The sequence below is a fragment of the Aptenodytes patagonicus genome, chromosome 3 (genome assembly GCF_965638725.1).
Source record: "Aptenodytes patagonicus chromosome 3, bAptPat1.pri.cur, whole genome shotgun sequence".
Classification (NCBI taxonomy): Eukaryota; Metazoa; Chordata; class Aves; order Sphenisciformes; family Spheniscidae; genus Aptenodytes; species Aptenodytes patagonicus.
The window spans coordinates 37,855,774-37,882,314 of NC_134951.1; the positions used below are offsets into that span (position 1 = coordinate 37,855,774).

At 37.0% G+C, this 26,541-nt stretch overlaps 1 protein-coding gene across 6 annotated transcripts in view; it reads left to right on the plus strand.

The window, feature by feature from the left end:
* Positions 1–26,541, plus strand: part of MYO6 (myosin VI) — a 115,112-nt gene that overhangs the window by 46,370 nt on the left and 42,201 nt on the right. For all 6 annotated transcript variants that reach the window (XM_076333104.1, XM_076333108.1, XM_076333109.1 and 3 more), the window contains exons 7-13: positions 1,818–1,873; positions 4,161–4,258; positions 6,107–6,271; positions 12,588–12,668; positions 15,297–15,477; positions 18,068–18,212; positions 26,377–26,534. In XM_076333104.1, coding sequence (XP_076189219.1) covers positions 1,818–1,873; positions 4,161–4,258; positions 6,107–6,271; positions 12,588–12,668; positions 15,297–15,477; positions 18,068–18,212; positions 26,377–26,534 — 884 coding nt within the window. The remainder of the gene's footprint in view (positions 1–1,817; positions 1,874–4,160; positions 4,259–6,106; positions 6,272–12,587; positions 12,669–15,296; positions 15,478–18,067; positions 18,213–26,376; positions 26,535–26,541) is intronic.

The window sequence follows — 26,541 nt, forward strand, 5'->3', positions numbered from 1 at the left end:
TAGGTTTAAGCCACAATTCAGTAAGATACTTCTACGTATGCTTTAATACAAGAAATTCATAGGGTTAAACTTAAATGCTGACATGATAACATAAGGAAATGGCTGTATGTTCACAGAAACCTTAACTCGGTTGTAGTGACATCATGTAGTAATTATGGTTTGTGATGCAGTCATTTTGGTATTGCACATCTGGTATTGTGGTAGATAATGTAACTAGGCATTTTAACTGTATCTTGCAAGACACTGTTGGTTTTGCCATAAATGTGCATTTCTGTGTTTTCCCTGTCTTTGTTTCTTTAGTTTGCTTAAGCATCCAGGGTTTTTAACTCTTGATTTTTGAGATCGCTGCAGAGATTCTGTAATATACTTTACCCTAATTTACTGAATAAGATTGAATAATGGGATTTATTTATTTATTGATGTTCATGTATGACCGATACTAAATCAAGCATATTAAACTACATAGAGGCCATGTTGCTGATATATATCAGCCTTCCTTCCTCTTGTATGATTTTAATGTGTTTGACCATATTTGCTTTATACTTTAACTGCTTTCTATCACTCTGGAACACTGTAACTGGAAAGCACTGCTCCATTAAATTCACCTATATCATAGGTGGCCTGATTATTCAGGGAAGCACAGCGCAGGCAGTGTGAATACGCTCCCTTCCCCGCCTTGTCCTTGTTTCCCAGTATAAATCTTTAATTCCCTTTTCCCTGACAATCATGTATTCTCTAGTACATACGTACAGTAGCGGTATTATCTTCCACATCCCATGAAGAATTGTCATGGCTGTCTGTCCTTCATACTGCTCTTCTCTGCCCCTGTGCAACCTTTAACAGATAGCTGTAAGAATTACTGCAAGGTGCTGGTAATGATTTTTACAGGGGACTTCCTAACTTTGATCCTGCTAAAAGTAAAAAAAGATGGCAGGCACTGGGAGAACATCTCCTGAGGGATGCTCTTAAAGGAGGTTATTCTTCTGCTTCTCAGCAAAGGAAGTTCTGATTACATGGCAGGCAAATATTGCTGCTGCTGCTTCTCCCCACCACCTGCTCCCATAAAGTCCATGTACAAAACATCACTGAGTTTTAAAAACAGGAAGGCTTTTCCCTTGTGTGATCAGAAAGCAAAAGGTACTAATAGAGCTCTGTTAGTGCTCCTAAATTTTTTTTGGAAGTCCCCATTTTTGAGAACTGTTTTTAACTCGTCCCAGATTTACTTGTGAATTTCCAGAAAGCATGCCCTGTGCACAGGAAAAAAAAAAAAAGAAAAAGAAAGCTGCAACTTTGGAGCAAGTACGTTGTGGATTTATTTTCAAATTCTTTCTTCAATTGCTAAATTGAATCTTACCTTGATTATGCACCTGCAATTTCCTATCTCACCGTCTCCATGTGGGATTTTTATTAACACTGATAGTTATGAACACAGAAGCTGTATGCGTGGAAACAGTCTTTAATTCAGGAAATACATATGAAACCTTATGCGTTTACTAAGATTATTGATAAATGCAGATAGTACAGTAATAGTTTAATTATATTTGTATAAAAGTGTGATTTCCATATGCACATCTAGAAGAAATTTCTAGCGTGTCTTGAAGTATTGAAAAAAATCTGAAGTCTGCAAGAATATTTTTAACAAAAAGAAAAAGTCAAACTGCATTTATTTAAAAAGATACAGGTATTTCAAACTTGTAATCAATATGCTTTCCCTTTAGTAAATGGTTGGTAAGTATGGTGCACAGATGTGCTAAATCCTGTTGAATTGAGGTAACCTGACACATGAAAGATACCGATAATTTTATCTTGCTTTACAGGTATTTGACAGAATCCTATGGTACTGGCCAAGATATTGATGATAGAATTGTAGAAGGTATTGAATTTTCTTTAATTGAATTAAAGGTTCCAATGTTTTGGAGTTTTGTTTGGGTTTTTTTTTCCAAATTTGAAATGTCAATCAACAGTAAATACATAAAAGCTAGGATGGAAATACTATCAGACTTCCTAGGGCATCATTTACTGGTAGTTTACCTTGATCCTAAATTCTGAAAACATTTTTTTTTTATTTGTGATTCACTTCATTTTTATTTAGTATAGTGTCATATAGTCCTTGATCTTGAAAATGTTTGTGTGTGTGAGTTGAACTTCACACACATGTGTACCCAAGATTGGATTTTATGCTGTATGAAATCTGCAAGAACAAGATTATGTTCTCATTACTATCAGTTAGTACCAGGAAAGAGTAATTCTTCCTCCTCACCATAAAGTTCTCAAAGTCAGATAAAGCAGGGAAGTTCTTTTAAATTATGGTTCTGGGTCATTTTTCTGTTACATCTTTTTTGTCAGAAAGCACACAATGAATTGTGTCTATCTTTATAATAGACTCCCAAAAAAGGTCAGAAGAGACTGTGTCAATCTTTACAATAAACTCCCAAACAAGGTCAGAAGAGACTGTGTTGGTCCTCCAGTTGAGCCTCTTTTAATGTTGCATGCACTTCCTAATTGAACAGAAAATAACTTTTTGAGAAAATATAAATATCTCAAAACCAAACAACCCTCAGCCAGTCTAACAATGCCTCATATGTCAGTTTTAGTCTTCTGTAGCATATAGAAGATTTATTTCGGATTTTCATTACTCTGTCTTTTTCTTAAACCAAAAACTTTTATTTTTTCTTTTGCTTTAAATTTTCTGTTTTCAAACTCAAGCCACTGGATTATTCAAGACAACTACTGCAGGCTTTAATCTCTTGTTGCTGTAGGTTTGCTTAAACCAATTCCGTAGTGAAATCCGCTGTGTGCTAAAGGAGCTCAGAAGGTGGCCAAGAGTTGGATAATGCCTGACGTAGTATGCCATAAAATTAATTGGTACTTGTAGGTATTCTTAGAAAAGCTTGGGGTTTTTAATTTAAAACAGCATCTGATGTGTGAATTTTGAAGTTTTTTAGGCACAATTTTAATAAGCATGCTTACAGCATGTGTATTACTAGAGGAACCTTTAACCTATCTGAAAGACCTCTTGCAATTTGTTTTTATTCATAATCTTTTCTTCAAAACTGTTAATTTTATGTAAAATACCTGAATAGTTATCAAAGATCTCTTAAGAAGTCAGTTTTGAAAGTCAGATTTTCATTTTCATATGCTTTAAGTATTAAAAAAATGAAAACCTAGCCAAAACAAAAAAGTTAATGCTGATGTTGTCCTACTAAATGATGCATTATCATCTGTAATTTATCCAACCACTGTAGTTTTTCCTTCACTTTTTAATTTTTGTAGGAGCAGATTTGTAGATGGTTGTCAGTGGAGTTTTAAATCTGAGTTTCTGCTCACTTAGTTTCCAAGGCTAAAAAGCTTTATAAAATCTTGCAGATATTTTCAGTGGTTTATTGTTAGCGCGATTTAGTAAATCGGTTTTCTTTGATCTTCAGAGCTAACAAATGCAGTCTTTCAGAGGCCTTGTGTTTCATAACTGCTGAGCATTTTCAAACCGCTTAAACTGTGTGTGATGTGTAGATAGCTATATATATAAATATATATATATATATGCTTTAGATTGCTGTCACTCTTTCTGTATGGGCTTTGAGGCACTTGAAAACTGCAGCCAGTAAAAAAATAAAATCACTCAATCACTTAATTGACCTAATTTGACAGGGCATTTTTAAGTTGTTGTTTTTGAAATCAACACACTCTTCTAATACGTTTTTTTAATTTCCTAATCAATCTAACGTGTTGCACGCGTGACATTTAAGTGGCACTTTCATCTGTGGGATAAGTGGGTAGTTCAGATTTTATGAATAACAACTCATTTGGAAGTGTTAAATTGTGTGTTGTCTCGTATAGTTTATGTATCAGTTATTTACCCACTTGCTGTAGAAGAACATCACTGAATAATTTTCGATGTTTGTCTCTGAATTTCTTACAGTATCGATTCAAATACTTTGCAATGTTATGTGATATTTAAATATTTCATTGTAAGTTCCACCACAGTATATCCAGTACAATTTGCAAAATTGATTATTCCTAGTAGGTAATATATTTCCTTTAATTTTCAAACCTTATTCCCAGTAAGTTCGCTGAATAATTAGTATGTATTTGTTCTCTCATTCTTTTTGGTAATTTATTGATCAAATTTTAACACTTTAAAAATTTTAATTTTTAAACAGCAAATCCCCTATTAGAAGCCTTTGGAAATGCAAAGACTGTTCGCAACAACAACAGCAGTCGTTTTGGGAAATTTGTAGAAATTCACTTCAATGAAAAGGTACTGGAATTTTGATACAGATAACCAGTAATGGTTTGTGGGTTTGGGGTTTTTTTTGCCATAAAATGGTAATGCTAGACTGGAAGTAGGCTGAATAGACTTACTTATCTTGCACCAAGTAGCTACTGTCCTGCTTTACAGATATGATTTGTATTCTATCACCCTGAAAGGAAAACCAAAGCCACACAGTACTGTGTCACTACTGGAAAATGGTGGGTCAAGTCAGTAGGAAAATTGCTTCCATCCACAACAGAATAAAAATTGTTCCCTTCATTGCATAAAGGCATATCTAAAGGATAACTTACTTGCTGTTAAGTATTTATGCATTCCTCTAATGCACAAGTAAGTGTGAGTTGCATATTACATATAAACAGATATAAACATATTTTAATGCTTTAATACTTTAAATGAATTATTGATATTCTTATGTATTTGTATGAAATTTTGGGACCTCGCATTAGTATTATGTATGTGACAAGTCATGGAATTGTTTTTTGTCAGAAGTACTATTCACTGTGTAGGTTATGAAAAATTTTCTTCGGGTGTAGTTTTGCTTGGATAGCGTATGTACACACACATTCCACAATTAAGGATGACTGTATAGCTGTCCAGCATGTCCACGTTGAAGACTTTCGTCGACGACCGCTGTAGAGGTTATATCCATGCCTCCTCATCTTTCTGACTGAGGACATAGGAATTGCAAGAATTTGTTTCTTTTCCTGCAGAGTTTAAGTTCATCATCCGGTCTTGAGCTTGTGGTCTTTTGCTAAGTTTTCATCCCTTGGTTTTGTAACTAAACTTCAGATCTTTGGTTAATGGTTTAGATAGTAAATAACTAAATTTCTTTAAGGGTAGAGGGACTTTATCTGTTGGTCCAGTTGATGTTAATAAACTTACTGAAAGGACCCAAATTTCTACTTGGAATGATGCGTTCATGACCTGTCAACTTATCTGTCAACACTTACATGGTGTTTCAGATTAATTGCTTCAGCTGAAACAAATAGCGCTCAGAATATCTTCAGAAACTGCTTAAAAGCCTGTTTCAGCTTTCCAGGGCAAGATCAGCTTGTTTACTTGAGCCCCTCTTTTACAAGACTTCATACTTCACAAGACTTCACTTCGTGGTGACCTTATGAGGTCTGATTTCTCAAAGGAATATAAGTACAGCCTGGGGCCTCCTGAATGAGTGAATGACTGCATAACCATAGTCAAATTTGTCAGTCAGTAAGTCCTTCTTAGTTGCTGTAATGGCTGTAAGCTCAGGAATTTCCTTGCTATTAAGATTTGTCTAGGCACAGGGAATTTTATCATAGGCCAGATAACAAATGGCTTTCGAAATCTGGGTCAGACTTCCATCTCAGAAAAGAAGTGCAAGTGTTTGAAAAAAAAATGTTAGCTCATAATTAGTCTGCCTAAGATGTTGTCCAAATACGTATTCTTTAATTTTAACCCTTCTTTCTCCTTTGCAAGACTCTTAGTGAAATACAACTAGAGAAGGTTGTAATAGCACGGTAATGGCACTTACTGCCATCCAAAAAGTGTAAGGGTGGCTGTAGCAATGTGCTTTGCAGGAACTACTGGAATTCTGCCAAGGATTTCTACTTGTTGGGGTGAAGCAGACCCTTCTTTTAAGAGGAATGTATGTATATGCAATACATGAGCCGAGGGGAGAAGTTGTGGTAAAGGTTTCTTTTCTAAGCTTAATACGTATTAAGCATAGGTATATTTTAACCTTCTTGGAGTGTCTGTTGAGCAAGCCGTGATCAGACAAATGTAAATTGAAAACTTCTGAATCTCAAATAATCCAAGAAATATTGAGATAATCAGAAAAATATTTCTTCCTCCTAGAATTCGGTGGTTGGTGGATTTGTATCACATTACCTTCTGGAGAAATCTAGGATCTGTGTGCAAGGCAAAGAAGAGAGGAATTATCATATCTTTTACAGGCTTTGTGCTGGTGCTCCAGAAGACATTAGGGAAAAACTATATCTAAGCTCTCCCGACAACTTTAGGGTGAGTATCAGAGTCCGGTGTTTTTAAAGCTTCTTGTATTGCCATACATGGATTTTTCATATAGATCTTATTAAAATCTGTTTATTATCTTTGACAGACTCTTTCCTGTTACAAAAATCAGAAGTTTTTTCTGTTAAATCCATTTGGTCCTGAAATAAAGCTGCCTGCCATTTTTCCTTATTGGAAGATTTCCTGTACTTTTTCTCTGTGTCTTAAGAGTGAGGAATCCTTGCTTTTTCCAAAAATGTACTGTTGCATACCCAGCTGCTAGTAATGTTGTTATGGGCTCTTCTAGAGGTGTAAAGTGTGAATTTCTTGATTGTGGTCTAACTGTTCTGTGGGTAACCCATCTTTTAAGTCCTGAAAACTGCATTTATTTCTTCCTATTCCAGCCATGTGTTTAGGAAGACATAGGAGTTGTCCCACGATTCTCTCTCTTAAATTATTCTTCCCTTACGTTTCCCACCACGGATCAGACCATGATAACAAGGTGGTTGTGCTTCTCTGTTCCAGTCCATGTGCTTTCACATAACTTGTCTTTTCTACTCCGTTGCACTTTGTTCCTATTCCTATCATACTATACTCATTTGTACTGCTCCTTTCCTTTCAAGGCTTTCCCGTTCCTCTCATCATACTCCTCTGTCATTCTTGGTCACTCCAGGTTACATGATAAGACTTACCAGTCCCTTTCAGCTGAAAGCTCATCCTTTTATCTCCAATTGACCCAAAGCCCATGCTCAGCTCTTCCTGCCAAGATTACTTCTATTCATTAAGCATGATCCTCCCTGTTAGGTTTTTCTTCACCTATTTTATTTTTTTGTGAGGACTACTTGCTATTTCTGAGTTTTGGCTATCTTTCCGCAACCTGTTACTGGTCCAGTCAGTCAAGTAATGGAGAAGCCAGTAAAATCAGTGCTGAATGTAATACTCCTAACTATACCTAAATGAAAGTGAACTTAAAATAAACAGCGGGGAAGTAAGACTTGAATCATTGTGCATACTTCTTTAAAAATGTTAGGTTAATGTTCAGTGGCAGGGAAAAAGCAGAGTAGAATTTTAGAGTTGTTAGGAAGGGAAGCGAGAATGAAATAGTGAGTTATGCTGCAGTGTACATCCATATTTGTAAATAGCGTACACAGTTTTGTCATCCCAACTCAGAAAGGAACAGTAAAATCCTTGGGTGAAGCAGAGGTCACGGTTGAAGACAAGCTCTTTGGATAGTATGGGCCTTTTAATTCAATCCAGTGTGCCTGTTCTTATGACTTCTGATTTGCTTACTGCCTTCCCTTCTTCTCTCCATGCTTTATTTTTAGGGTTTTTGCCCTTTTCTGAGATTATGTGGTTTCTTCTGATTAACCCTGATTCTGTGTTATGTTTCTAGCAATCCCGCAAACAGGCTGGCTTTCTGTCCTACCATTATGTTCCTGCATTCTTTTCCTCCCATTTTTCCACTGAACAGTTTTACTACTTCAGTTTAACTTTTAACTTTTTCCTCCAGCTTTCCTTCTTTCTCCTCCCCTTTGCTATGTTCAGATTTCACAGAATTGTTTTCAGAAATGATCGACACATAACATGTTTCCTTTTGCTTTCTTTCTTTTCTTGTCTGTCAAATTTTGTCTTTTGTTTTGTTTGCCCGAGTGACTCCAATCCAATTTCCCTTATTTTTAAATTCTCTTTTAATTTCTCAGTGTGTTAAATCTTGATTGTTGCAGTAATTTTTTTCTTGAGAACCAAATATTACTGAACTCTTATCCAACCAGTGCAGCTTTACTGATACAGCTGTTTCTCATTGTCTTCCTGATTGTTCCTTCTCTTTCTCTTCAAAGCAAGCTTTTGCTGCCCCTTTCAAGGTCCTTCTAAGCCTATTCACATCTTATACTGTCATCACCAATTTTACTAGTAAGGTGAAGACTTTTGCCTTCAATCATTCATTCCTGCTATTAATTACATATAAATGTATTGGTAGGTTTTTGTTTTGTTTTTCTTTTGCTTTTGACAAGCACACTTGAACTGTAAATATCTACAAATATCACCATGTGCTTTGTTGACTTGCATTGAAAAGAAAAATATCGGCAAATCAGTTCCTACTGGTAAATACTGGTCAGTTGTTTGTGTTCTGTCATTTGTCTCCATCTCTCCACTGTCTCTTGGCTTATGCCTGGCTTGGAATCTCATGGAAGCAGAATTTTGCATATTTCTAAAATACACAGACCAAATCCCTGCCATGGGTTTGGAAGGATTTTGTAACACAACCCTGGAGAGCATGTGCAATTACAAGGATATAAATTACTTGACTGCCATCTTTTTAGACTTCCTTGATCTGAAACAGGGTGAGGAGCACTGCTAACCAAGAATTAGATTACTGTGTTGATTGTTTTCTTTGTTGGTGTGTCTTCCTACTTGGTTTTCTAAATAAAACTTGGACTGTCTTACCTGTTACTTTCTCCAAAATCTTATGTACTCAGCTTCATCAGAATTCAGCAGATGGCTAGAAGCCTTAAAGATACAAAGCTCCTACTAGTTTTGTGCAAAGCAGTGGTTGCATAGGTGACACCTAAATTAGTGCGCTCATTGTAGGGAAGGCAGGTGTACACTGGTGACCGAACAGGTTGCTGCTTGCTGCCTCGTGGCTTGGCCAAGTCAGTCTCTGCTTACTGATGAGCCAGGAAGTGGGCACAGAGCTGCAGTTCCACGTTGTGCACATCATGCATTTGTACTGTGGTATCTAGATGACCTTGCTCCCTAAAAGCCATGGCAGTATTTTAGGACAAGTTTCCTTACTTCCTCAAAGGCGTTCCTAGGGGCCTTTATAGACCTTATATTATTTCTTTAAATATTTAGTTTGTATCTTCTTATAGTTCAGCTATTTGTACTCAGTTGTGCCATGGAAACTTGATCTGATGCTTATTAAGAAGGAACTGCTTCTGTTCTCTAGACAGAAAGCTTTTCTTTTGAAACACCCAACAAACAGCATACTTAAAAAAAACCCCAACACCATTTATTTTCATATAATATGGAGCTAGTTTTCAAAACTTTCTTCTTTGCTGTGCAGTTATTTTATGCAATATTCTCTTGTCTGTTTTAAAATCCTCAACAAATTTTCAAATATATATTTTTATTGTGCGGCCACTTTTCCATTAAAACTTATTTCTTGTAGTTAATGGATTTTTAATTCTGGAACTGATGATGCTGCGTGCCCACTCTTAGGGATTTTTTTTTTTTAATCAAAAACTCTGCTCATGAGACCACGCAAGGTTGTAGATGTCAAGGTCAGAATTATAACCTGCTTAAAATCAGACTGCTGCAGTACAGTACTGAACAGCCTGAGTGCCTTTACAGAAGGCACTCACTTGCCTGTTTCAATTATAAAGAGTTTACAGTCACACCAGCCTTACCCACACTGTGACGTATTTTTTTTTTTTGACTTCTACTAAGTTTGCAGCAGGTACTTTCATTTCCATTAAGAATATTTATTGCTTTACCGTAAGTTAGTATTTGAATCCTGAGTTTCTTCCTCATGTGAAAGATCCACTCTACATGTTAAATTTAAGAATTTTAACACTTCTGAAATATTTAAAAAAATTTTTCCCCTTCTGAAGTTAAAGTAGATCATCTTTAATTAAACAAAAAACTTAGGATCATTTTCATCTTTGTATGTACGTAAATTAATACAAATATACTTTGTTTATTAGTCATATTGCACTAAACTTTTATGAAGTATCACTTTACAGGAGATTTTTAGAAAAAAACCCCCAAACCTGTAAAAGGTTAATTTTCTTCCTAAAGTTGTATTACTTTTGTCAAGATTATTTTTTCTGTGTTACTCATTCTCATTTGCTGCTTCCGGTTTTATCATAAAATGGCTCTGAATAATCATGCTTGTGTCACTTTTTTACCACAGTTTTTGGTGACTGCATGTCTGTTTGGTTCAAATTTCACGGAAATACCATCTTTCAGGCTTCTAATAATAGATGGTGGTATTATACTAGGCAAGGTTTGATGATTGATCAGTGTTTTGATATTAATGCTAATTTTTTAGGCAAGAAAAACATTCAGAAAAGAATCATACTGTTAAATTGGTTATTTAGAAAAACCCATCCCTAAAGTTGCAGTTTTGCTTTGGCTCTATTGTGCCACTTGTCTTGTGCCTTTTAGCTTATCAAGTCAAAGTCCAAATTAGGGCCAGCTTGGGTCCTGATACTCAAGCATGTTTTGCTCAATGCCTGGTTTCTCTTAACTACACTCACTTGAAAATAGGACCATCTCAAATCTAAGGTAATTCTCATTTTTCACGGAAGTGAAACAATATTAAAAGACGAAGGATAACTTAATGCTCTTCTTCCCCCCAGTCGTCTTCTTGCTTCCCTTCGACTTAAGTGATCCCTCGTAATCTCCTCCCCATGCATTTGGCCATGCTCTGGCATGTGAACCAAGACAACTGCGCTGGCTGCACCTGCCTGACCTGTTGTCTGGATTTCAGCAGCACCGATGGGGATTACCTCTCTGTTAGTTCATCCTTCCCTGCAGTTCTCTGGGGGAAGCGTGAATTTACTTGGCAAAGGACTATGAAAAGTTGCAGGTTTCTTACACACCCCTCCTCCAAGGACACCCACACAAAAGCTTGCAGTCCTGGGTGTTCGTGTTTTAGGTTCCCCTGCAGAAATTCAAATTTCAGAAATTCAAAGTCATTAGGTAACCCTGTGCTGAACCTTGTAAGTCCAGGTGCCTTGGACTGCACCACATGGCTTTGACAGTAAAGCTGCACAGTAAATCTGTACCTGGAATATAGTTGGTCGAGATGAGAAGCTGAATTTTTTTCAGATCTTAATTTCCGGAAGAGAAATCAGATTGTCTTATGTTTGGGTCAATGATGTTATAATGGGGTGTTGTACTTCAGACTAAAAAAAAAAAAAAAAGGCAATGGTATTTAGATGTTATATATGATAAACTTAAGCTGTGTATTTGTGTGCTTTAAAATATAATTTCTCCTAGGTTTAATATGTAAATTTACTTGAGTTTTTAGCTTTCAAATGAAAGCCATTATCTTGTGATTAAATGTGTCCTACATAGGTTATTATTGAATACCCTGCTGGTTCACATTCTCAGCCTGTCGGATAAGTTTCCACACTCTCTTCTTGAAAAGTACAACCTTTTTCACTTCCCATCCCCAGTTTCTGGGATCGTGTTACTAATACTGTAATACAGGGATATATTGTTGTGTTTAAAATTTGCTGTGCTTTGCATTCTTACTGGCTGATAACAAAATATTGAAAAGTTTTCTTTAAACACCAAGCTAACTTTCAACAGTTTCTCAACACTTTGTTTTAGTATTAAATTTGTCACCTATGTTTCTTCTGCTGTTAGAAATGCTTTGAAGAATATTTTATTTTTTAAAGTTTTGTATATAAATTTTAATCGAAGTGTAGGATTATCTGTGTTCACCTAGTTGAAAACATCTTCTTTGTTCATGGGCTAGAGCAAAGAACCAGTTCACTTCCTTCAGACAAAGGGCTCTGTCCAAGCTTTTGGACAGAGTTCTTACTTGCAGCTGAACAGATCAGAAAGAAAAAGCTGGCGATCCCATTTTGCTGGAAGGGTCAGTCATTGTCTGAATGCCTGGTCTATTCCCTTTACTATACAATATGAGATGGATATCAGAAGCCAGGTTCTGAATTAGGCTTCTGTTTGTACCATGTTATAAGCTTTTAATACTCTTCAAGCTTTTTAATATGCTATGTCTCTAACTACCTATAGAAATATTTCGCTGGTGAGGAAAAAAAGACCATAAAACTACGCTGGACTTAGTACCACAAATTTTTTGATCCTACCCCTCTCACCCACGGATATACTATATAAAGCCTATACGTTGCTGAAAACATAAAGATTATTGTGATTTTTTTCTGATCTTCTATACAGCTTGCTGGAGTGAAGTTTGGTATTATACATAGGCCAGAAACTTTATTTTCTTGGTTCCTAATTTTGATTGTCTTTTCTGTAATCTCAGACTCCATTAATAGGTTTAGTAGAGTCAAACATTAAGAAAAGATTGTGGGACTTAACAAAATGAATATCCCACTGTGTCAAAAAGTATTTTAGTTGTCAAAATCAAAAAGCTTTCAATGGAAGTTTGTTACTGTTGCACTTGTGTAATTTTGTAGATGTAAATAAATACATTTTCAAGGAATGAATTCTGAATACCTAGCATGTTGTTGGTATCATATGATTAAATCAAGCTATGTAGAGCAAGCCTTAAATGAAAGCATGTTTTCCTTACTTCTGTCTAAGTATGCATTTCTACTTTTTTTTATTGTTACAGTATTTAAATCGAGGCTGTACCAGATACTTTGCTAACAAAGAAACAGACAAGCAGATTTTGCAAAATCGCAAGAGTCCTGAGGTATGTTTGTCTCTTCAGTTAGTTTATATTATTAACTAATGCAGATAGAGTTAAAAATGATGAATACGGTTTTACAGTGTGGAATGAAATGTTCATTTTACACACCTTTATAGGTCTAAATGGGTACTGTCAAAGCTGGTATATTCAGAACTCTGGTTTTGGAGTTCAGTCCTAGAAATACATTTTAACATGCATCTTAAAATCCCAAATGGAACAGTATATAAAATTGTTTCCTTTTCATTCTTACAATAATATAACACTTAATGATGCAGCTTGTCTTCGGTGGAAAACAAAAATCTATCCGAGACTTTTTGTAATTTTCTTTTTAAATCTTACTACTGCTAGGAATAGGTCAGAAGCAGTAGTTTTTTTCCAGAGCCATTTTTACTGTATGGATTTTTGAATGATGCTCCAAACTGTTTTATAAAACATCAGTGCAACCTCACTTCTAGCACGAGTATATCCCCCTCCCCAGTACACTGCGTTCTTTATTGTTTTTTGTTGTCCCCTTGCTATGAACTGTTGCAGCAGAGCATGGCATTTCCTGGAAGAAAGTGTGAAACTTCAAAACATTTCTTTCCTCTTGTTCCATCTCTGTTTACATTTTTTAAAACTGGAATTACCAGAATTTGTAGCATTTAAGCCTTTGATCTTGTTCGCATGAGGACACTAAAGAATTTAATCCAAATTAATAGTATATGTGAATTGGAAGTTGTTTAAACACTTCATTAAACTTCCACTCTGCTCTCTAATATGATTTTCATCTATTCATACCTAAAGTATGAATTTTTCATTTGTATAGCTGGAAGATATTTCAAATTTTAATCAAATCCATACTTGAGATTCAGTAGCAGGGCAAGCTGCATATATGTGTGGAATAATACAAAGATAAGTTTACTCAGAGCTTCTCTCCCCCAATGACCGTGCCATCTCTTTTACCTTTGACAACTTGGGCTTGAGCTTGTACGTAGCTCATGCCTAGCTATGAAAGACAGTATAGATAATTCCTTTGCTCAGGTCAACATTGTAGAGTCTCTTCCTGGATTTCTAGTGTTTGTATGTTGTAACACTGAGCACGTAACACCAATTTCTTTTGCTTGAATCTAGGCTATTTTCTATAATCGGGGATGGTGGAGAGTAAGATACAGAAATGCTGATTTGATGTTACTGTGAGGCAGAAAGCTAGTGGATACTTAGTTCTTGCCAAGCATGTAGGCTAAGAGATGATTGGGAGATTTTGCCTCTATTTACCTAATTTGCCTTAAATTAAGACTTGTAGTGAAGTTGGTAATTTATTCTTATTACTGGAAGATGAACCTATGCAATCTTCTGTTACTGATGTGATTTACAGGCGGGTGTTCTGTCATAAAATGTGTCCTCTAAAGGACTTAATTTGAAATAAGTGCTTGTCTAAACTAAGACATACTGAAAGAATAATTCTGAAAATATGTATTGGATGTTAAATAGTGGAACACATGATGCCATAATACTTGTATGTTACAGCCATGTCAATTTGAAGGCGCAATAAATGATCACATTTCAGTGATATTAAAACTTAGTCTAGACACTTAAACAGGAAATATATTGCATTGTTCAGTTTTTTTAAAATTAGAAATTTAATATTTGCTCTGTCTTCTTGTGAAAAATACTAAGATTGTTTATTTTAATAAAAGTAGCTGGAATGGTCAATTAATACTTAAATTATTTTTGTGTTTTCCTTATCAGGAAGACGAGGTGATCATTTTACATAATTTAAGATGGAGTTTAATTTTATTGATGTGTCTAAATGTTGTGTGAAGTGAATTTTTCAGATGCATGTGGTGTTTTGTTTTGATAAAAATCATGTTAGCTTATTTGACATTAACAAGGCATCTATTTAAAGTTAATTATTCTTTTTAGTTGAAAACATTTTAAAGGAATTGTAAAACCTTAGATCAGTCTGTGCATGTTCAGTTAATCTCTTGATTGCATGCAGATGTGTTACTATCTACTGTTTAAAACCATTAAATATTAAATAGCTTTTGATGTATTTAAATTAGGAAAATCAGCAAAATGTTAAATTGGTATTTTAAAACATAGCTGGTATTCTTTTAACCCGTAGAACACTGCGAACAACTTTACTGTTTCTTAATCACCAGCAAACTTTAACAAGTATATTTCTCTAAATAAGTCTGTTTGGGATAGGGGTAACTCTTCCAATTCTCATTTGTCCTGTACTCCTTTCCCATGGCCTGTCAAATTTTCTGTCATCCTGTTCAACTGCTATGGGCTAGAAGCACTCTTTGGTATGAGTGCTTTGATAGCTTCCTTAACCAAAATCTTCCTTTCCACTGCTCACTATCCTGTATTCCCCTGTCTTTAGCTGTCACACTCTCCAACTTCTGCTTTCTGAAGATGGTTTGAAGTTTGCTTTGAAGCTGAAGTTAGAAGATCATGCTTTGAAGTATCAAGAAATTAAAACAAATTAGGGTTCTTGCAAAGCCTGTACTGTATGAAGAGCTCTAATGTCTTTCTACTTAGTTTGGCATGCTTTTTATACTTTTTGTTATGGTTTATTCTTGACTGGAAATACTTATGTTTACTTTAAAATCACTTACTGAATTTTTGGTTTATCTTGTTGTTTTGTAGTATCTCAAAGCAGGTTCCTTGAAGGATCCACTCTTAGATGATCACGGAGATTTTAACAGAATGTGCACAGCAATGAAAAAGATTGGACTGGATGATGCAGAAAAACTTGATCTTTTTAGAGTAGTGGCTGGTGTCCTTCACCTTGGAAATATTGATTTTGAGGAAGCTGGGAGCACTTCAGGTTAGATGAAACATAAATTGTTTTCTGTAAAAATTACTGAACATGTCTTGATTATAGATGATTCCTTTCCATGTGAATTATTGCTTTAGAAAGCTTCCTTGTGTTCTAGGGTAATTCAGTCTTAATTCACACCATTTTGAAGTCAAGTTTGCCTGTTTTTTTTAAAGTTGTACTTTTTTACATGCTCTGAAAGCAAATAGACTTTCACTGAAATTGTTCAAGAAATTGTTCAGTGCAAAGTTTGATATAAAGAAGAGAGACATTTTTGTATTTTAATAATAACAACTTTAAAAAGTCCAACTTCTTGCTAATGTCATGAAAACATCTTGAAATTAGCAACTCCATCTGTAGGGAAAGGCAGTATGTCCTTTGGCTTCCAAAAATACCATCATGTTAGTATACTGAGAGGTGAGGAAAGAAAGTTACAGCAAAAACTTAGGTAAATGTAAACTTCCTAATTTTAAGATGTCACTCACTTTAAGATGAGTTGGTACGAGCATAGCTGGGACTTAGCAGAATGTACAGGAAGGCTGAGGAAGGGGAATGAGTATTTTGGGAATGGTCGTTCTTGCCTTACTACTGAAATCAGTCTCTCTAAGTTGAGAACTGCTGCCCATATATTCCTGAAGGACTGCAGAAACTCCCAGTCTGGACGTACTACAAATATAACTCTAGTAGAAAAGATATGTATGATCTTTATCTTGAGTTGCAAGGTACACAAGGTACAGTGAAATTGGTTCCTCTTAGTCCTTACTTCAAGTATGTATAGCTGTTGCCAAACTTGGTGAAGTTGTTAGGAAGGGCATACCAAAGAACATTTTAAAAGGTGTTTTGAATGAGGAATTAAACGAGCACAGGCCTTATACGTTCACTAGCTCCCAACCCCAAGCACAAAATCACCACAGAACTGTACAGATATTCTGTTCGGAAGAGATTGTGGGAGGTCTCTAGTCCAACATATCCTGGCCAAAGCAGGGCCAACACTGAATTCAGACTGGGTAGCTTAGGGTTGTTGCAGAGAAGGTGTAGGGTGGGTTTTTTTTTTTCCTTTCTTTTTCTTTTTTTTTTTTTTCCTTAGGTCAAATCAGAACCTTCCCAGTGTCAATTCATGACCTTGCCATCTTCATGAAGATGACTGAAATGAACATGATTAATGTGAATGAATCTGGGAAGACATGGGGATAGAGAAGGGTAGTGGCTTCACAGGGCTCAGCAGTATGCTGGCAGGGAGCTTCCTTGCTTGGGCCTTCTGCGAGTTGGGACTTTGGGCTTGACAAGGTGGGACGGAGTGAAAACGGTGCAAATGTGAGTGGAGAGGCAGTTTCAGGAGGCAAACGAACAAGGAGAGGGGGAAACCTCAGATGGTGAGGAAAGTCAGCGTTCAGAGAAGGGAAGGAAGACACCAGAAAACTTATTTTCTCTGAATGTTGAAATTCAAACCCATTTTTCTGGAATAAATTATTACACTTCTGAAATGTTCATTGCAAATACGGGCTTTATTCTGCTCTCACCTTGTATGTGTACACACAGGGTGTTCATTTGAACCGCTCCGGGCAGTATGTCTCTGTACCAGAGACCCTCTAAAGTTTTGTTGCTGCTTTGAAAACCTGAGAAACACCAAAGGCTTTTTACTAGAGGTCAAGATGGTGTTTCAGAGCTTCCAAAATCAAGTCACAAAAGCCTTAATCTTTTAAGGTCTCCTTTCTCCCCTTTTTATTTTTTATTTTTTTGTTTTGCTTAATGCCATTGTAGAGTTAAGGAATTCAAGCAGTGTTTGACTAGTTACTTATCCCTTTTGGTCTCTTCACTTACCTGTAGAAATAGATTTTACTGAGAACAACAGGAAATAAATGTAGTCCTGGCATACGTAACTGTTGAAGTGTTAGATGTTGCTGAAGTGTTTGAGCGCTTCAGCTAAGGATTTATGAACCTGTAGTGGCTGGACGAGCTCCGGCGCCAAGGCCGTGGTGCAGAGCAGGAGGAAGCGCACCTCTCGGCTGTTTACGTGGGAAAATGTATGTACCATTATCCGCAAATGTAAGCGCTGGGAGTCTGCCGTGCCAGGCGCTTCTGTTGGTCTGTGCATACACAGCAAGGCAGTCTGGAGGATTACAGGAACGTGCAGATCAAAAGTTTTTAAATCACTGCAGTTAGTTACTAGGTATTGGCACTTACATTTGGGGATAGTTCTTTCACTTAAAAGCAGGTTAGCTTTTGAACAACCTACGTTTAGAACAGTGTTCTGGAAACACAGAATTTCATGTATAGTTTTTTGGGTGGGGTTTTTTTGGTGGTTGTTTTTGAGAACTGACTCTTTGCATTTAATATATTAAGTCATTTCCAGAGGCAAACTTTAATTCCTTCAAAGTTGATGTTACTTCTAGTTGTCACGGCAAGATCATCGCCGGTTCAGTACTTTTGTCCTAGAATTTTCCATACAAATGCCACACTTGCAGCAGTTTCATTAACAACAGAGCGTACGGTATGAAATGGAGCGCGTGTCGGTCTCCGTATGCGCTTGGGGGGAGCCGACACTGAAACGAGGGGCAGCGGGGCGCGGAGGGGTAACGCCTGTGGCGGTTGCTCGCAGGGGGCTGCACGCTGAGGCCGCGGAGCGAGCCGGCGCTGGAGTGCTGCGCGGCGCTGCTGGGGCTGGACCAGGAGGACCTGCGGGGCAGCCTCACCACGCGCGTCATGCTCACCACGGCAGGGGGCGCCAAAGGAACGGTCATCAAGTGAGTCCCGCGCGCCGCCGGGTCGGCGGTTGCCCACGCCAGGCTCCCGCAGGCACGGCGGCCCCGGGGGGAGGGGGGAGGGGAGGGGGCGGGGGGAACACACGCGTGTTGTCGTAACGCCGCCGAAACGGAGCGCCCGGGAGCGCCCCCGGTACGTTCACGGAGGGGCCTGCAGTGAGCGCGGCCGGGGGCTGGGAGCCGCTGACCCCTCGCGGCCCGGCCCCGCGAGCTGCCGTCTGAGGTAACCCGTTGCCCAACCTCCGCCCAGGGCCTTTGGGGTCCGCCTGCTGACACTGGCTTTGTCTGTCTTCTTACCCACGGGGAAAAGGCAAAAATGGCCTCAAACTCCCGCTTGACCGTTTGCAAGTGTGAACCGAGTCGCAGTTAGCGTAAGTGCAGCTGTTTAAAATGCTTACCTAATGGTTTACAAAATATGAGTACAAAAACATGGTACTGCAAAAACAGGAGAGTGCAGAAGACTAGCAGACTTGCATTTAGTCCCTTCAAAACAGAAACAATGTGCTATGCTTTTCCAGCGCGCAAGTGTTAATTTTGAGATGACATTTTTAACAGGGCTTTGGTTTTTTTTTTTTAATTTTTTTTTTTAAAGCAGTTGATCCAAATGCACATTTTTAGATGCTCAGGCTTGCTTGTTTTGTTGTTGTCAGGCCATTGGAGTTTTTTTATTTTTATTTGAAAGAGTGGCAGTTGTACAACGTCTGACTAAAATGGCCTTTTTTTCAGGAAAAGAACAGCTTGGAATAAGTCACTATCACATTTTATAAAACCTCTCACGTGTCAGTGAGCACACTGTGTGGCCAAAGAAAGTATAGCAGTCAGCCTGTTAAATCCATAACCTACACAGAAAATTAGATATGCTAATAGATTTAACAGATACACTGTATCAAGGAATGTTAATGCTGTGCCTAAAGTATTTCAGAAGATACTTGGGTGCGTATTTCTTGTCATGGGGGCTGCACAGTGCTTCCATGACTGCTGCCCTGTGGTATTAGGTCTGGGATGCTCTAATTGTAGGGTAGCATATCCACCCTTCTCAGTGTCTGGGTCATCAGTGTCCCTGTGTTTGCCATATCTAATTCTTCTGAAATCAAGTTTCAGCTTTAAAAACACCACCACAAACGGTAATCCAGAAATGCACTGCTTCTTGCTGTTGCTGGTAAACAAACATTTAATCTTGACTGCGAAGTTAATATTGTTTCATAGAACCATAAAAAATAGTGGAACGGGATAAATTTAAGAGAAAGTAGTGTCCGTCCGTGTCGCGTGTCCCCCCCCGCCCCCTGCCCCCGTAGCTATTAGGAACGCATCACTATTGAAGAAAATAGTGACCTTAAAAAAAAAAAAAAAGTTATTATCTCTCTCATTTTGGCAAGAAGCTATTACTCAGGTAAGTTCCTAGGCACAGAAGTAGGATAATAATTTCTTTCTGTGCGCACATGGAGAAGGAATAATTGCAAAGAATATATTTAAACATGGTACTTATAATAACATTTCAATACCATGGAAGTTATGACTCTTGTGAAACTGAGTTTTATGAAAATGATTTCACTACAGTTGCCTTTTGTTTATGAAAAACCTCTAGCTTCCACCACAAATTTTCTCTTGTTGAGATTGATCCTTCTAGCATGCAAGCTGTCAGGGATGCTAGCTAAGCTGCGTGCAGCTGAATTGTGTTTTTTAACATTGTTTTCTATGTTGTGCATTTTCTGGAGTTAAACATCATATCAAAAACTGAACTTGGGCTAAATGGTTTTGAGCACATTACAAGTAATTCTCAATGTTTAGCTGAATGCATCAATCTTTTAATTAAGAAACTAATTAACATTCACATCACTCATTGGAAGAATGCACGGGTGCTTCTTATTGACTTATGGAAACAATCAGATTGTTTTAGTGAATCAGAAATAGAACTTCATGCACATTACACCAGCGGTTTAATATATGAAAGCCATAATTAATTAACTGTATTAATGTGGTTTATGTAAGTTCCTTGCGTATTTTATGTCTTTTGAAATTTATTACTATCATTTATATTTATGTCTTATAGTATGAAGTATTTGTTAACATTTCATAAACTTCTGGACTGAAACAAAGTAACGGCTGATTGATTTAACCTTGGTATGTCACTGTGGCCAGTAAAGGTGGCAGGTGTTAGTTAATGCATGCTTAAGTTATGTCAGACTTAGGAGATGAAAAATTGTTCTTTGAGTACTTGAGAGCATTGGCTTTTTTAGTCCTCAAGGGATGTAGTGGATTTGAGTAATGAAGGTTTTCAGTGGTCAAGAGCTTATTCTGTGCAAGAGAAGTAATCTTGATCTCTACCTAATTCTAACCAATAATGATAAATTAAAAGAGAATAGCTGTAGTGGAAATACTGTTCAGTGCCTGCTTCCTGATCTCCAGGGTGAAACTGATCTTCCTGGCCAGAATTTGAGCATAATAAACCATCAGTGACAGCCTGTGCTGTTTGAACATCATGTTTTTTTTTAGGGGAATGCAGAAGCTATTCTGAATTAACTCATATTCAGGAGTCTTAAGTTTAGCATGGGTATGGACTGTTGTTCCAGTAATACTTTATTACTGAATAGCTGGCCTTTGAGGTGTATTTCTAGACAGAGTAAACAAGTAGACTTCTTGGTGATCTGCTTATTTCTGTACTTTGAAAGAAGGGATGTTCAAGAGTTAGAACTTCATAGTGACTACCATGGAAAAAGTTATAATGCAGTGTCAAATGGTAAGTAATGATTGGGGAGGGTTTATTCTGCCTTCAGTTAAAAGCTCAAGATCTAGATCTCTTCGTAATATATTCAATAGTGCATTTCTGGAAAGTGGTTATAAATTCCTCCTCTCCCACCCAGTTATTAGAAATTGGGGACTGTTAGTCACTATCATCTTGCTGCCTTATCAGCTGATATGGAAAGTTACAAATAATTTCTCTCTTTATCTTTACATGTAGGAAGACGTGGGTCTTGCAGGACAAAGTGCCTCCAGTGGCCAGTATTTTCCAAGTTTTACTATTTGCTCTCTTCCAGACTATGTCTAAGTTGACAGCAAAATCTTTGATATATTCGTCCAGGAGAACCTTTATCAGTATTACAGATAACATTAGAGTAGAAAATTATATATTATGCAGTACAGATGGTACTCATATTAACGCATGGCGCTATGAGAATTGCAGGTTTTGAAAGTTAGTAACGTTTTTTACTTAATTCAGCTTGTGATCCACTATAACTGCTGATCTTTCTCTGTTGACTCACTGCTTACCTGGTTATTCTCCATCTTGCCTTTATATTTTTGAATTCTCCCGAGTATACCACCATACACTTTCCTTTACCAAAATCTACCTTGTGGATTTTTAGATCATATCTTCAATTTGTGAAAATAATTTTGTATGCTAATCTTGTCACCAAGATTTTCTGCTTTCTTAGTTCAGTATTATCAGATCTTTTTTTGAAAATACCCTTACTTTTGCATTCCTTTTAAGTGAAAGTGTTAACTAGAAGCAGAAGGGGTTTGAACAAACCACATCCATGTTGGATTCAGATGGCATCCCACTGGAAATGCTCTCAGTGAACTGTTCACTCAGCCTCTGAGAACAGATTAGTTTTGACTGTTGTACACATAACATACAGATAAAGCATGTCTGTATAGTTTTCTTTTGAGAATGTTTGGTGTGACATACCAAGCACTAAAGCAAAGGTGTATCATAATATACTGCTTCCCTTTCACCACATCTCAAGTGACCCTGTCAAGGAAGGTTTCTTGAGAACAAATACAATTTTTGTCACAGCTTCAAATTCACTTTGGATTAAGACACTAAAGATTTTCCAGCATATTTATCCCGATAAGCCTGGGGCATTGCTAGCAGTGTACTGTTTCAAAAGTCTGCAAACACAAGGAGCTATGTTTTTGTGCCAGCAGATCTTATTTTTCCCCAATGTTTCATTTTGTGGATGGCAAAAACTAATTCAGAGGACTCTTTCCACCATCTTAAAGGATTAATGCATTAAGCCTCTTTCTCTAGCCTTTTCTAAACTTGTGCAGTTAAAAGCAAACATATGCTAATAAATACACTAGTATCTTCTCTTGTGGCTTACTGCATGTACAAGGAAAGTGGATTGGACTGTTCTAGATATTAAACAGCCACCAGGTTTTTCTATGGTAGCATAGTTTAGAAACTATTTGATTGCTATCAATATTAGAGTTTTGACAAGTACATTGTTTTATTTTGTTCCAGCAACCTAAAGAGCTACTCACTTCTCTCTCTCTTTCTTAGGGACCTTTTGTGTGCAAGTAGATCATGTGAGTCCTAATAGGTCACAGCGAATAAATAGCTCAGCTGAAATCACTGTGCTCAGAGTATAAAAAAGGCTTTGTTCTGCTGGGCACAATGGAGCCAACAAGGAACAGTAGGAGGGTGATGCTAAATGCTCTCTCCGTGGATTTTATTAAATACTAATGTGCAGTGGACTGCCAGGGAGACTTGACAGTTGCACTACATTTATCTGTCCTTGTTAGTCTCCCAAAAAGAGCATAATGATCACCTTGTCGGCTGATGTTTTTGCCATCCATGTGAAGTGTGTTAACAGAGAGAAATGATGTGTAAATATTCAAAAGCTGGTACACCTCTTGGACTGTAAATGCACTGTACTAATCTCTTACTCAGTTTCTCCCTTTCCAAGAAGACTTTCAAACAGAACTCTGTCATCACAAAGTAAATTATTTTACCGTGTGAAAAATATAAACTGACATCATTCCAGGTTGTCCACCTTCTTTTGGAGTATGTTTTCTACCAAAATGCTTTTTTTTTTTTTTTTTTTTTGTGGTAGTACTTGAAGCTTCTGTTGGAAAAACATTGGGAGGCTAGTCACTTCAAAATTATGTTTTTGTAAAAAAAAATATTTTTCTACAGTTTTTTGAACTTTAACTTTTCTTAAATTACAAATGTGCTGCTTATATTCTTTCATTACCATAGGCCTTTCACTAGGTAGGGTTATTTCATCCAGGCCATTTTTTTTGTGAAGCAGTAACCAGATTGGGTGACAGTGATTGACAGGTATTGCTTCACCTGCTCTCTGTCCCTTAATTGTTGACAACCATGGGCAAATTATACATATTTTAATTGCAGTTTATTTGTTGTGGAAAATTTTGGGGGACTGCATGGAATTGTCCACAGGGTAAATTCAGCCTGTGAGAGCGCTTTCCCCTAGGCCTCAGACTCAGTGGATCACTGGAAACCTTGCTGAAGAAATTAGTACGAAGACCAAACAAGTTTTTTTTGTTGCAGCTTTACCAAATAGCTTAGAAAATTGGAAGAATTTCTTCTCTGTTCCTTACAAGTAGCTGATGGATGGAGGAGAGGGGGAGAAGGTGAAATGGAGGAAGGGAAGACACATCTTTTCCTGTTCAGACAAGAAACAGGAGCAGGAAAGAGATTCCTTTGTCAGTATGCAGACCAGAGGAAAGGAGGAGCTCAGGGAAAGCAAGTTCACAAGAAGGAAGTTGCTTATGCCGAATGTCAGTTCTGTAATAGGGCTATTCTGTATTGACTGGCTCAGTGCAATTTCAGCATTGTTTTGTGGTTCTGTACTTTCAGCTGTGCAGAACACATTGCAGAGTTACGTTTTCTTTCCATGGGTTTCTGTTGCATACTATGATAATTTAAAATAACAATAGGGTTTTGTGCAGTCTCTGGAATTCTACTTAATAATGGTAGAATTTGTTATTTTTGAAGAACAGGGCCATTTTATAAATACATGCTCTAGAAATATGACTCTGCCATGTTGTTTAACATACTTTAAAAAAAGAAGTTGAAAGCATAAATGTGGATTGTATTATATAATAGGCCTGCAGCTGACGTGGGAATTAGTATTCTGATCTCTTAAACGTATCAGAATGGAATGTAAAGGTACCTTCCTTCTATTTATAAGATAAGATTTCTGTCAGTACTTGTTACCTTAAGATAAGTCAGAATATACTTAGTGGAAGACAAGATTGTGTGTTAAAGCTAATTACTATCTAATGTAATGTTGCTGCAGATGTCTTCAGTGAACAGAATCTCTGGTTCCCTGACTTACCAGTCACAATAGAAAGTGATTTCCATCAGTCTCATGTTTCTGCATCAGAAGTATCATCCTTGAAAAAATATATAAATAATAATTATGAGTTAGTTTAGTGCTTGTGAATCCTGGGAAGTGAAGGAAATGATGCAATATGGATAAGCTGTGTAGCGTTAGGTTTTCCTTTTCTGACCCACCGGTTCTTTTTACTCCTGTGTGCGGAAAACTACCTGGAGGGGGCGACAGGGCAGTTCTGCAGCAGTGACGTCTTGAACCTTGCACATAGGGCTTACTCGAACAGTTCAGATTAGAGGTATTTTTTTAAACGTAGATTTGCTGCATACTTGAGAAGTTCCATGATTGGTTATCCACCACCTCAGATGGACAGTCCATCCTTTGATTATTACTAATTGTTATTGTAGTGCTGGTGGTCCAAGGATATGAGAGGCAAGGTATACGGGGAGAAGCAATATAGGGTATTGTATGGGGAGAAGTGATTTGTTTTATTAAGCCAACTGATTGAGATATTTAGAAAAAGCATAAGAGCTTCTGGCATACAGCCATCATCCTGTATTCTTCATGAGAAAGAGGATTGGTGTGATAAAAATCTTGGCATTATTTCTCCCTGTTCCTCCCTGCAAATTTTATCAGTTTAGTTAGCGAAGGCTCTGTCCCTAAAAATCTCTTCTTTTGATTTACTTTAACATTGGATATATCTGTATGTCATGATACAGTGTTGTACAAAGCCTTTGTGTACCTATAGTTGTTCTAAATTGTAGGCCTTCTTTCCATGCATGAAATTTTGATGCTGTCTGGTCAAGGGGCTACCAGTATTTCAATTTAATCTTTTTCCCTTTGTATTTATATTTTTTTATTGACATGTAAAAATCCTTTGGAGAGTTTTGATCTTTGACAGTCTGATTCTGTTCTGGTCTGATTCTGTACAGATTAGTGGGACTTTTGCTTTTGAATTCTTTGGCAACATGATTAGGATCTAAGGGCAATTTGCAATCATACCATAAAGTGAAAAGTTCGTTTTTCATACTCCTTTCACATTGTTTCTTAAATGCTTGCTTAAGGCTTCATCCTTGTATCAATTGTTTTATTCTGGAGACTTCTACAATTGTTTCCTCAGCTGTGTACAGTGTAACTGTTTTTTAGTTTTGGTACTCTTATCTATTAATCTGAAACCTATTAAAAAAAACCCAGAAGTCTTGTAGAATGTATTTATCCAGGAAACGAGGTGGTTAAGGGTGCTTTGAAATACATGCACGCTAAGCGTGTCACTATCATACTGACTTTAGGAAGTAGTGCCATATATATAATTATAGGTATAGCTAAATATGTAGTTATATTTGCCTGATATTCCTACAGTTTTCTCATGCATTTCATAGGCTTTGAAGTTGTGACTCATGGGGTTTTTGTTGGTTTTTCTTTAACTGCTAAACTGGGATATAAACTTGTAATAAATAGTCACAATGCAGAATAAAGGTTTATAAATAAGGGAGGGAGAATAAATTCTCATCTCTTAAAAGGCCCCTTCTTCCAGTGTTTAAAAAGAATCCTTATTTCAGGATTGCATCTAACTTTCACCATGAGAACACACTCCCTTATCTATGTTTTTTAATTTTTGTTACTGATTAATTTATAGCCTTATAGTTTTAGTTATAGCCCTTATGAAAGCATAGGGACAAAGGTGTCACAGCAAAACTGAACTATAGGTTTTATTGTAATTAGGCAGCTCATAAATAAATAGTTGAAATTTTTTTTTGTAGATAGGAATGTATATATTTTAAATATTTTTCTCTGGCAGTTATCAATATAGTTTCTAATTATCTAATGAATGAGTATGAAAACATCTGCATCTTACTTCTACTGAGGATAGTAAAACATTATTCTTTCTTTTTACAGATAAGATAGTTAGTCTGACTGGGCAAGATTGTTTCCTACCTGGGCCTAGAGCTCAGGTTTTTTTGTGTCCTAATTTACCATAATTGGAAAGGCTCTTTTTAAGTTTAGAGTCTAATCTCAGTATTTCAGAGTAAGGAATTCTGAAAAATAAGATCTGTATTTTTGTTTTTTAGGGTACCCTTGAAAGTGGAACAAGCAAACAATGCTCGTGATGCCTTGGCTAAAACGGTTTATAGTCATCTGTTTGACCATGTAGTGAACCGGGTAAACCAGTGTTTTCCATTTGAGACTTCTTCTTTCTTCATTGGAGTTCTAGATATAGCTGGTTTTGGTAAGTA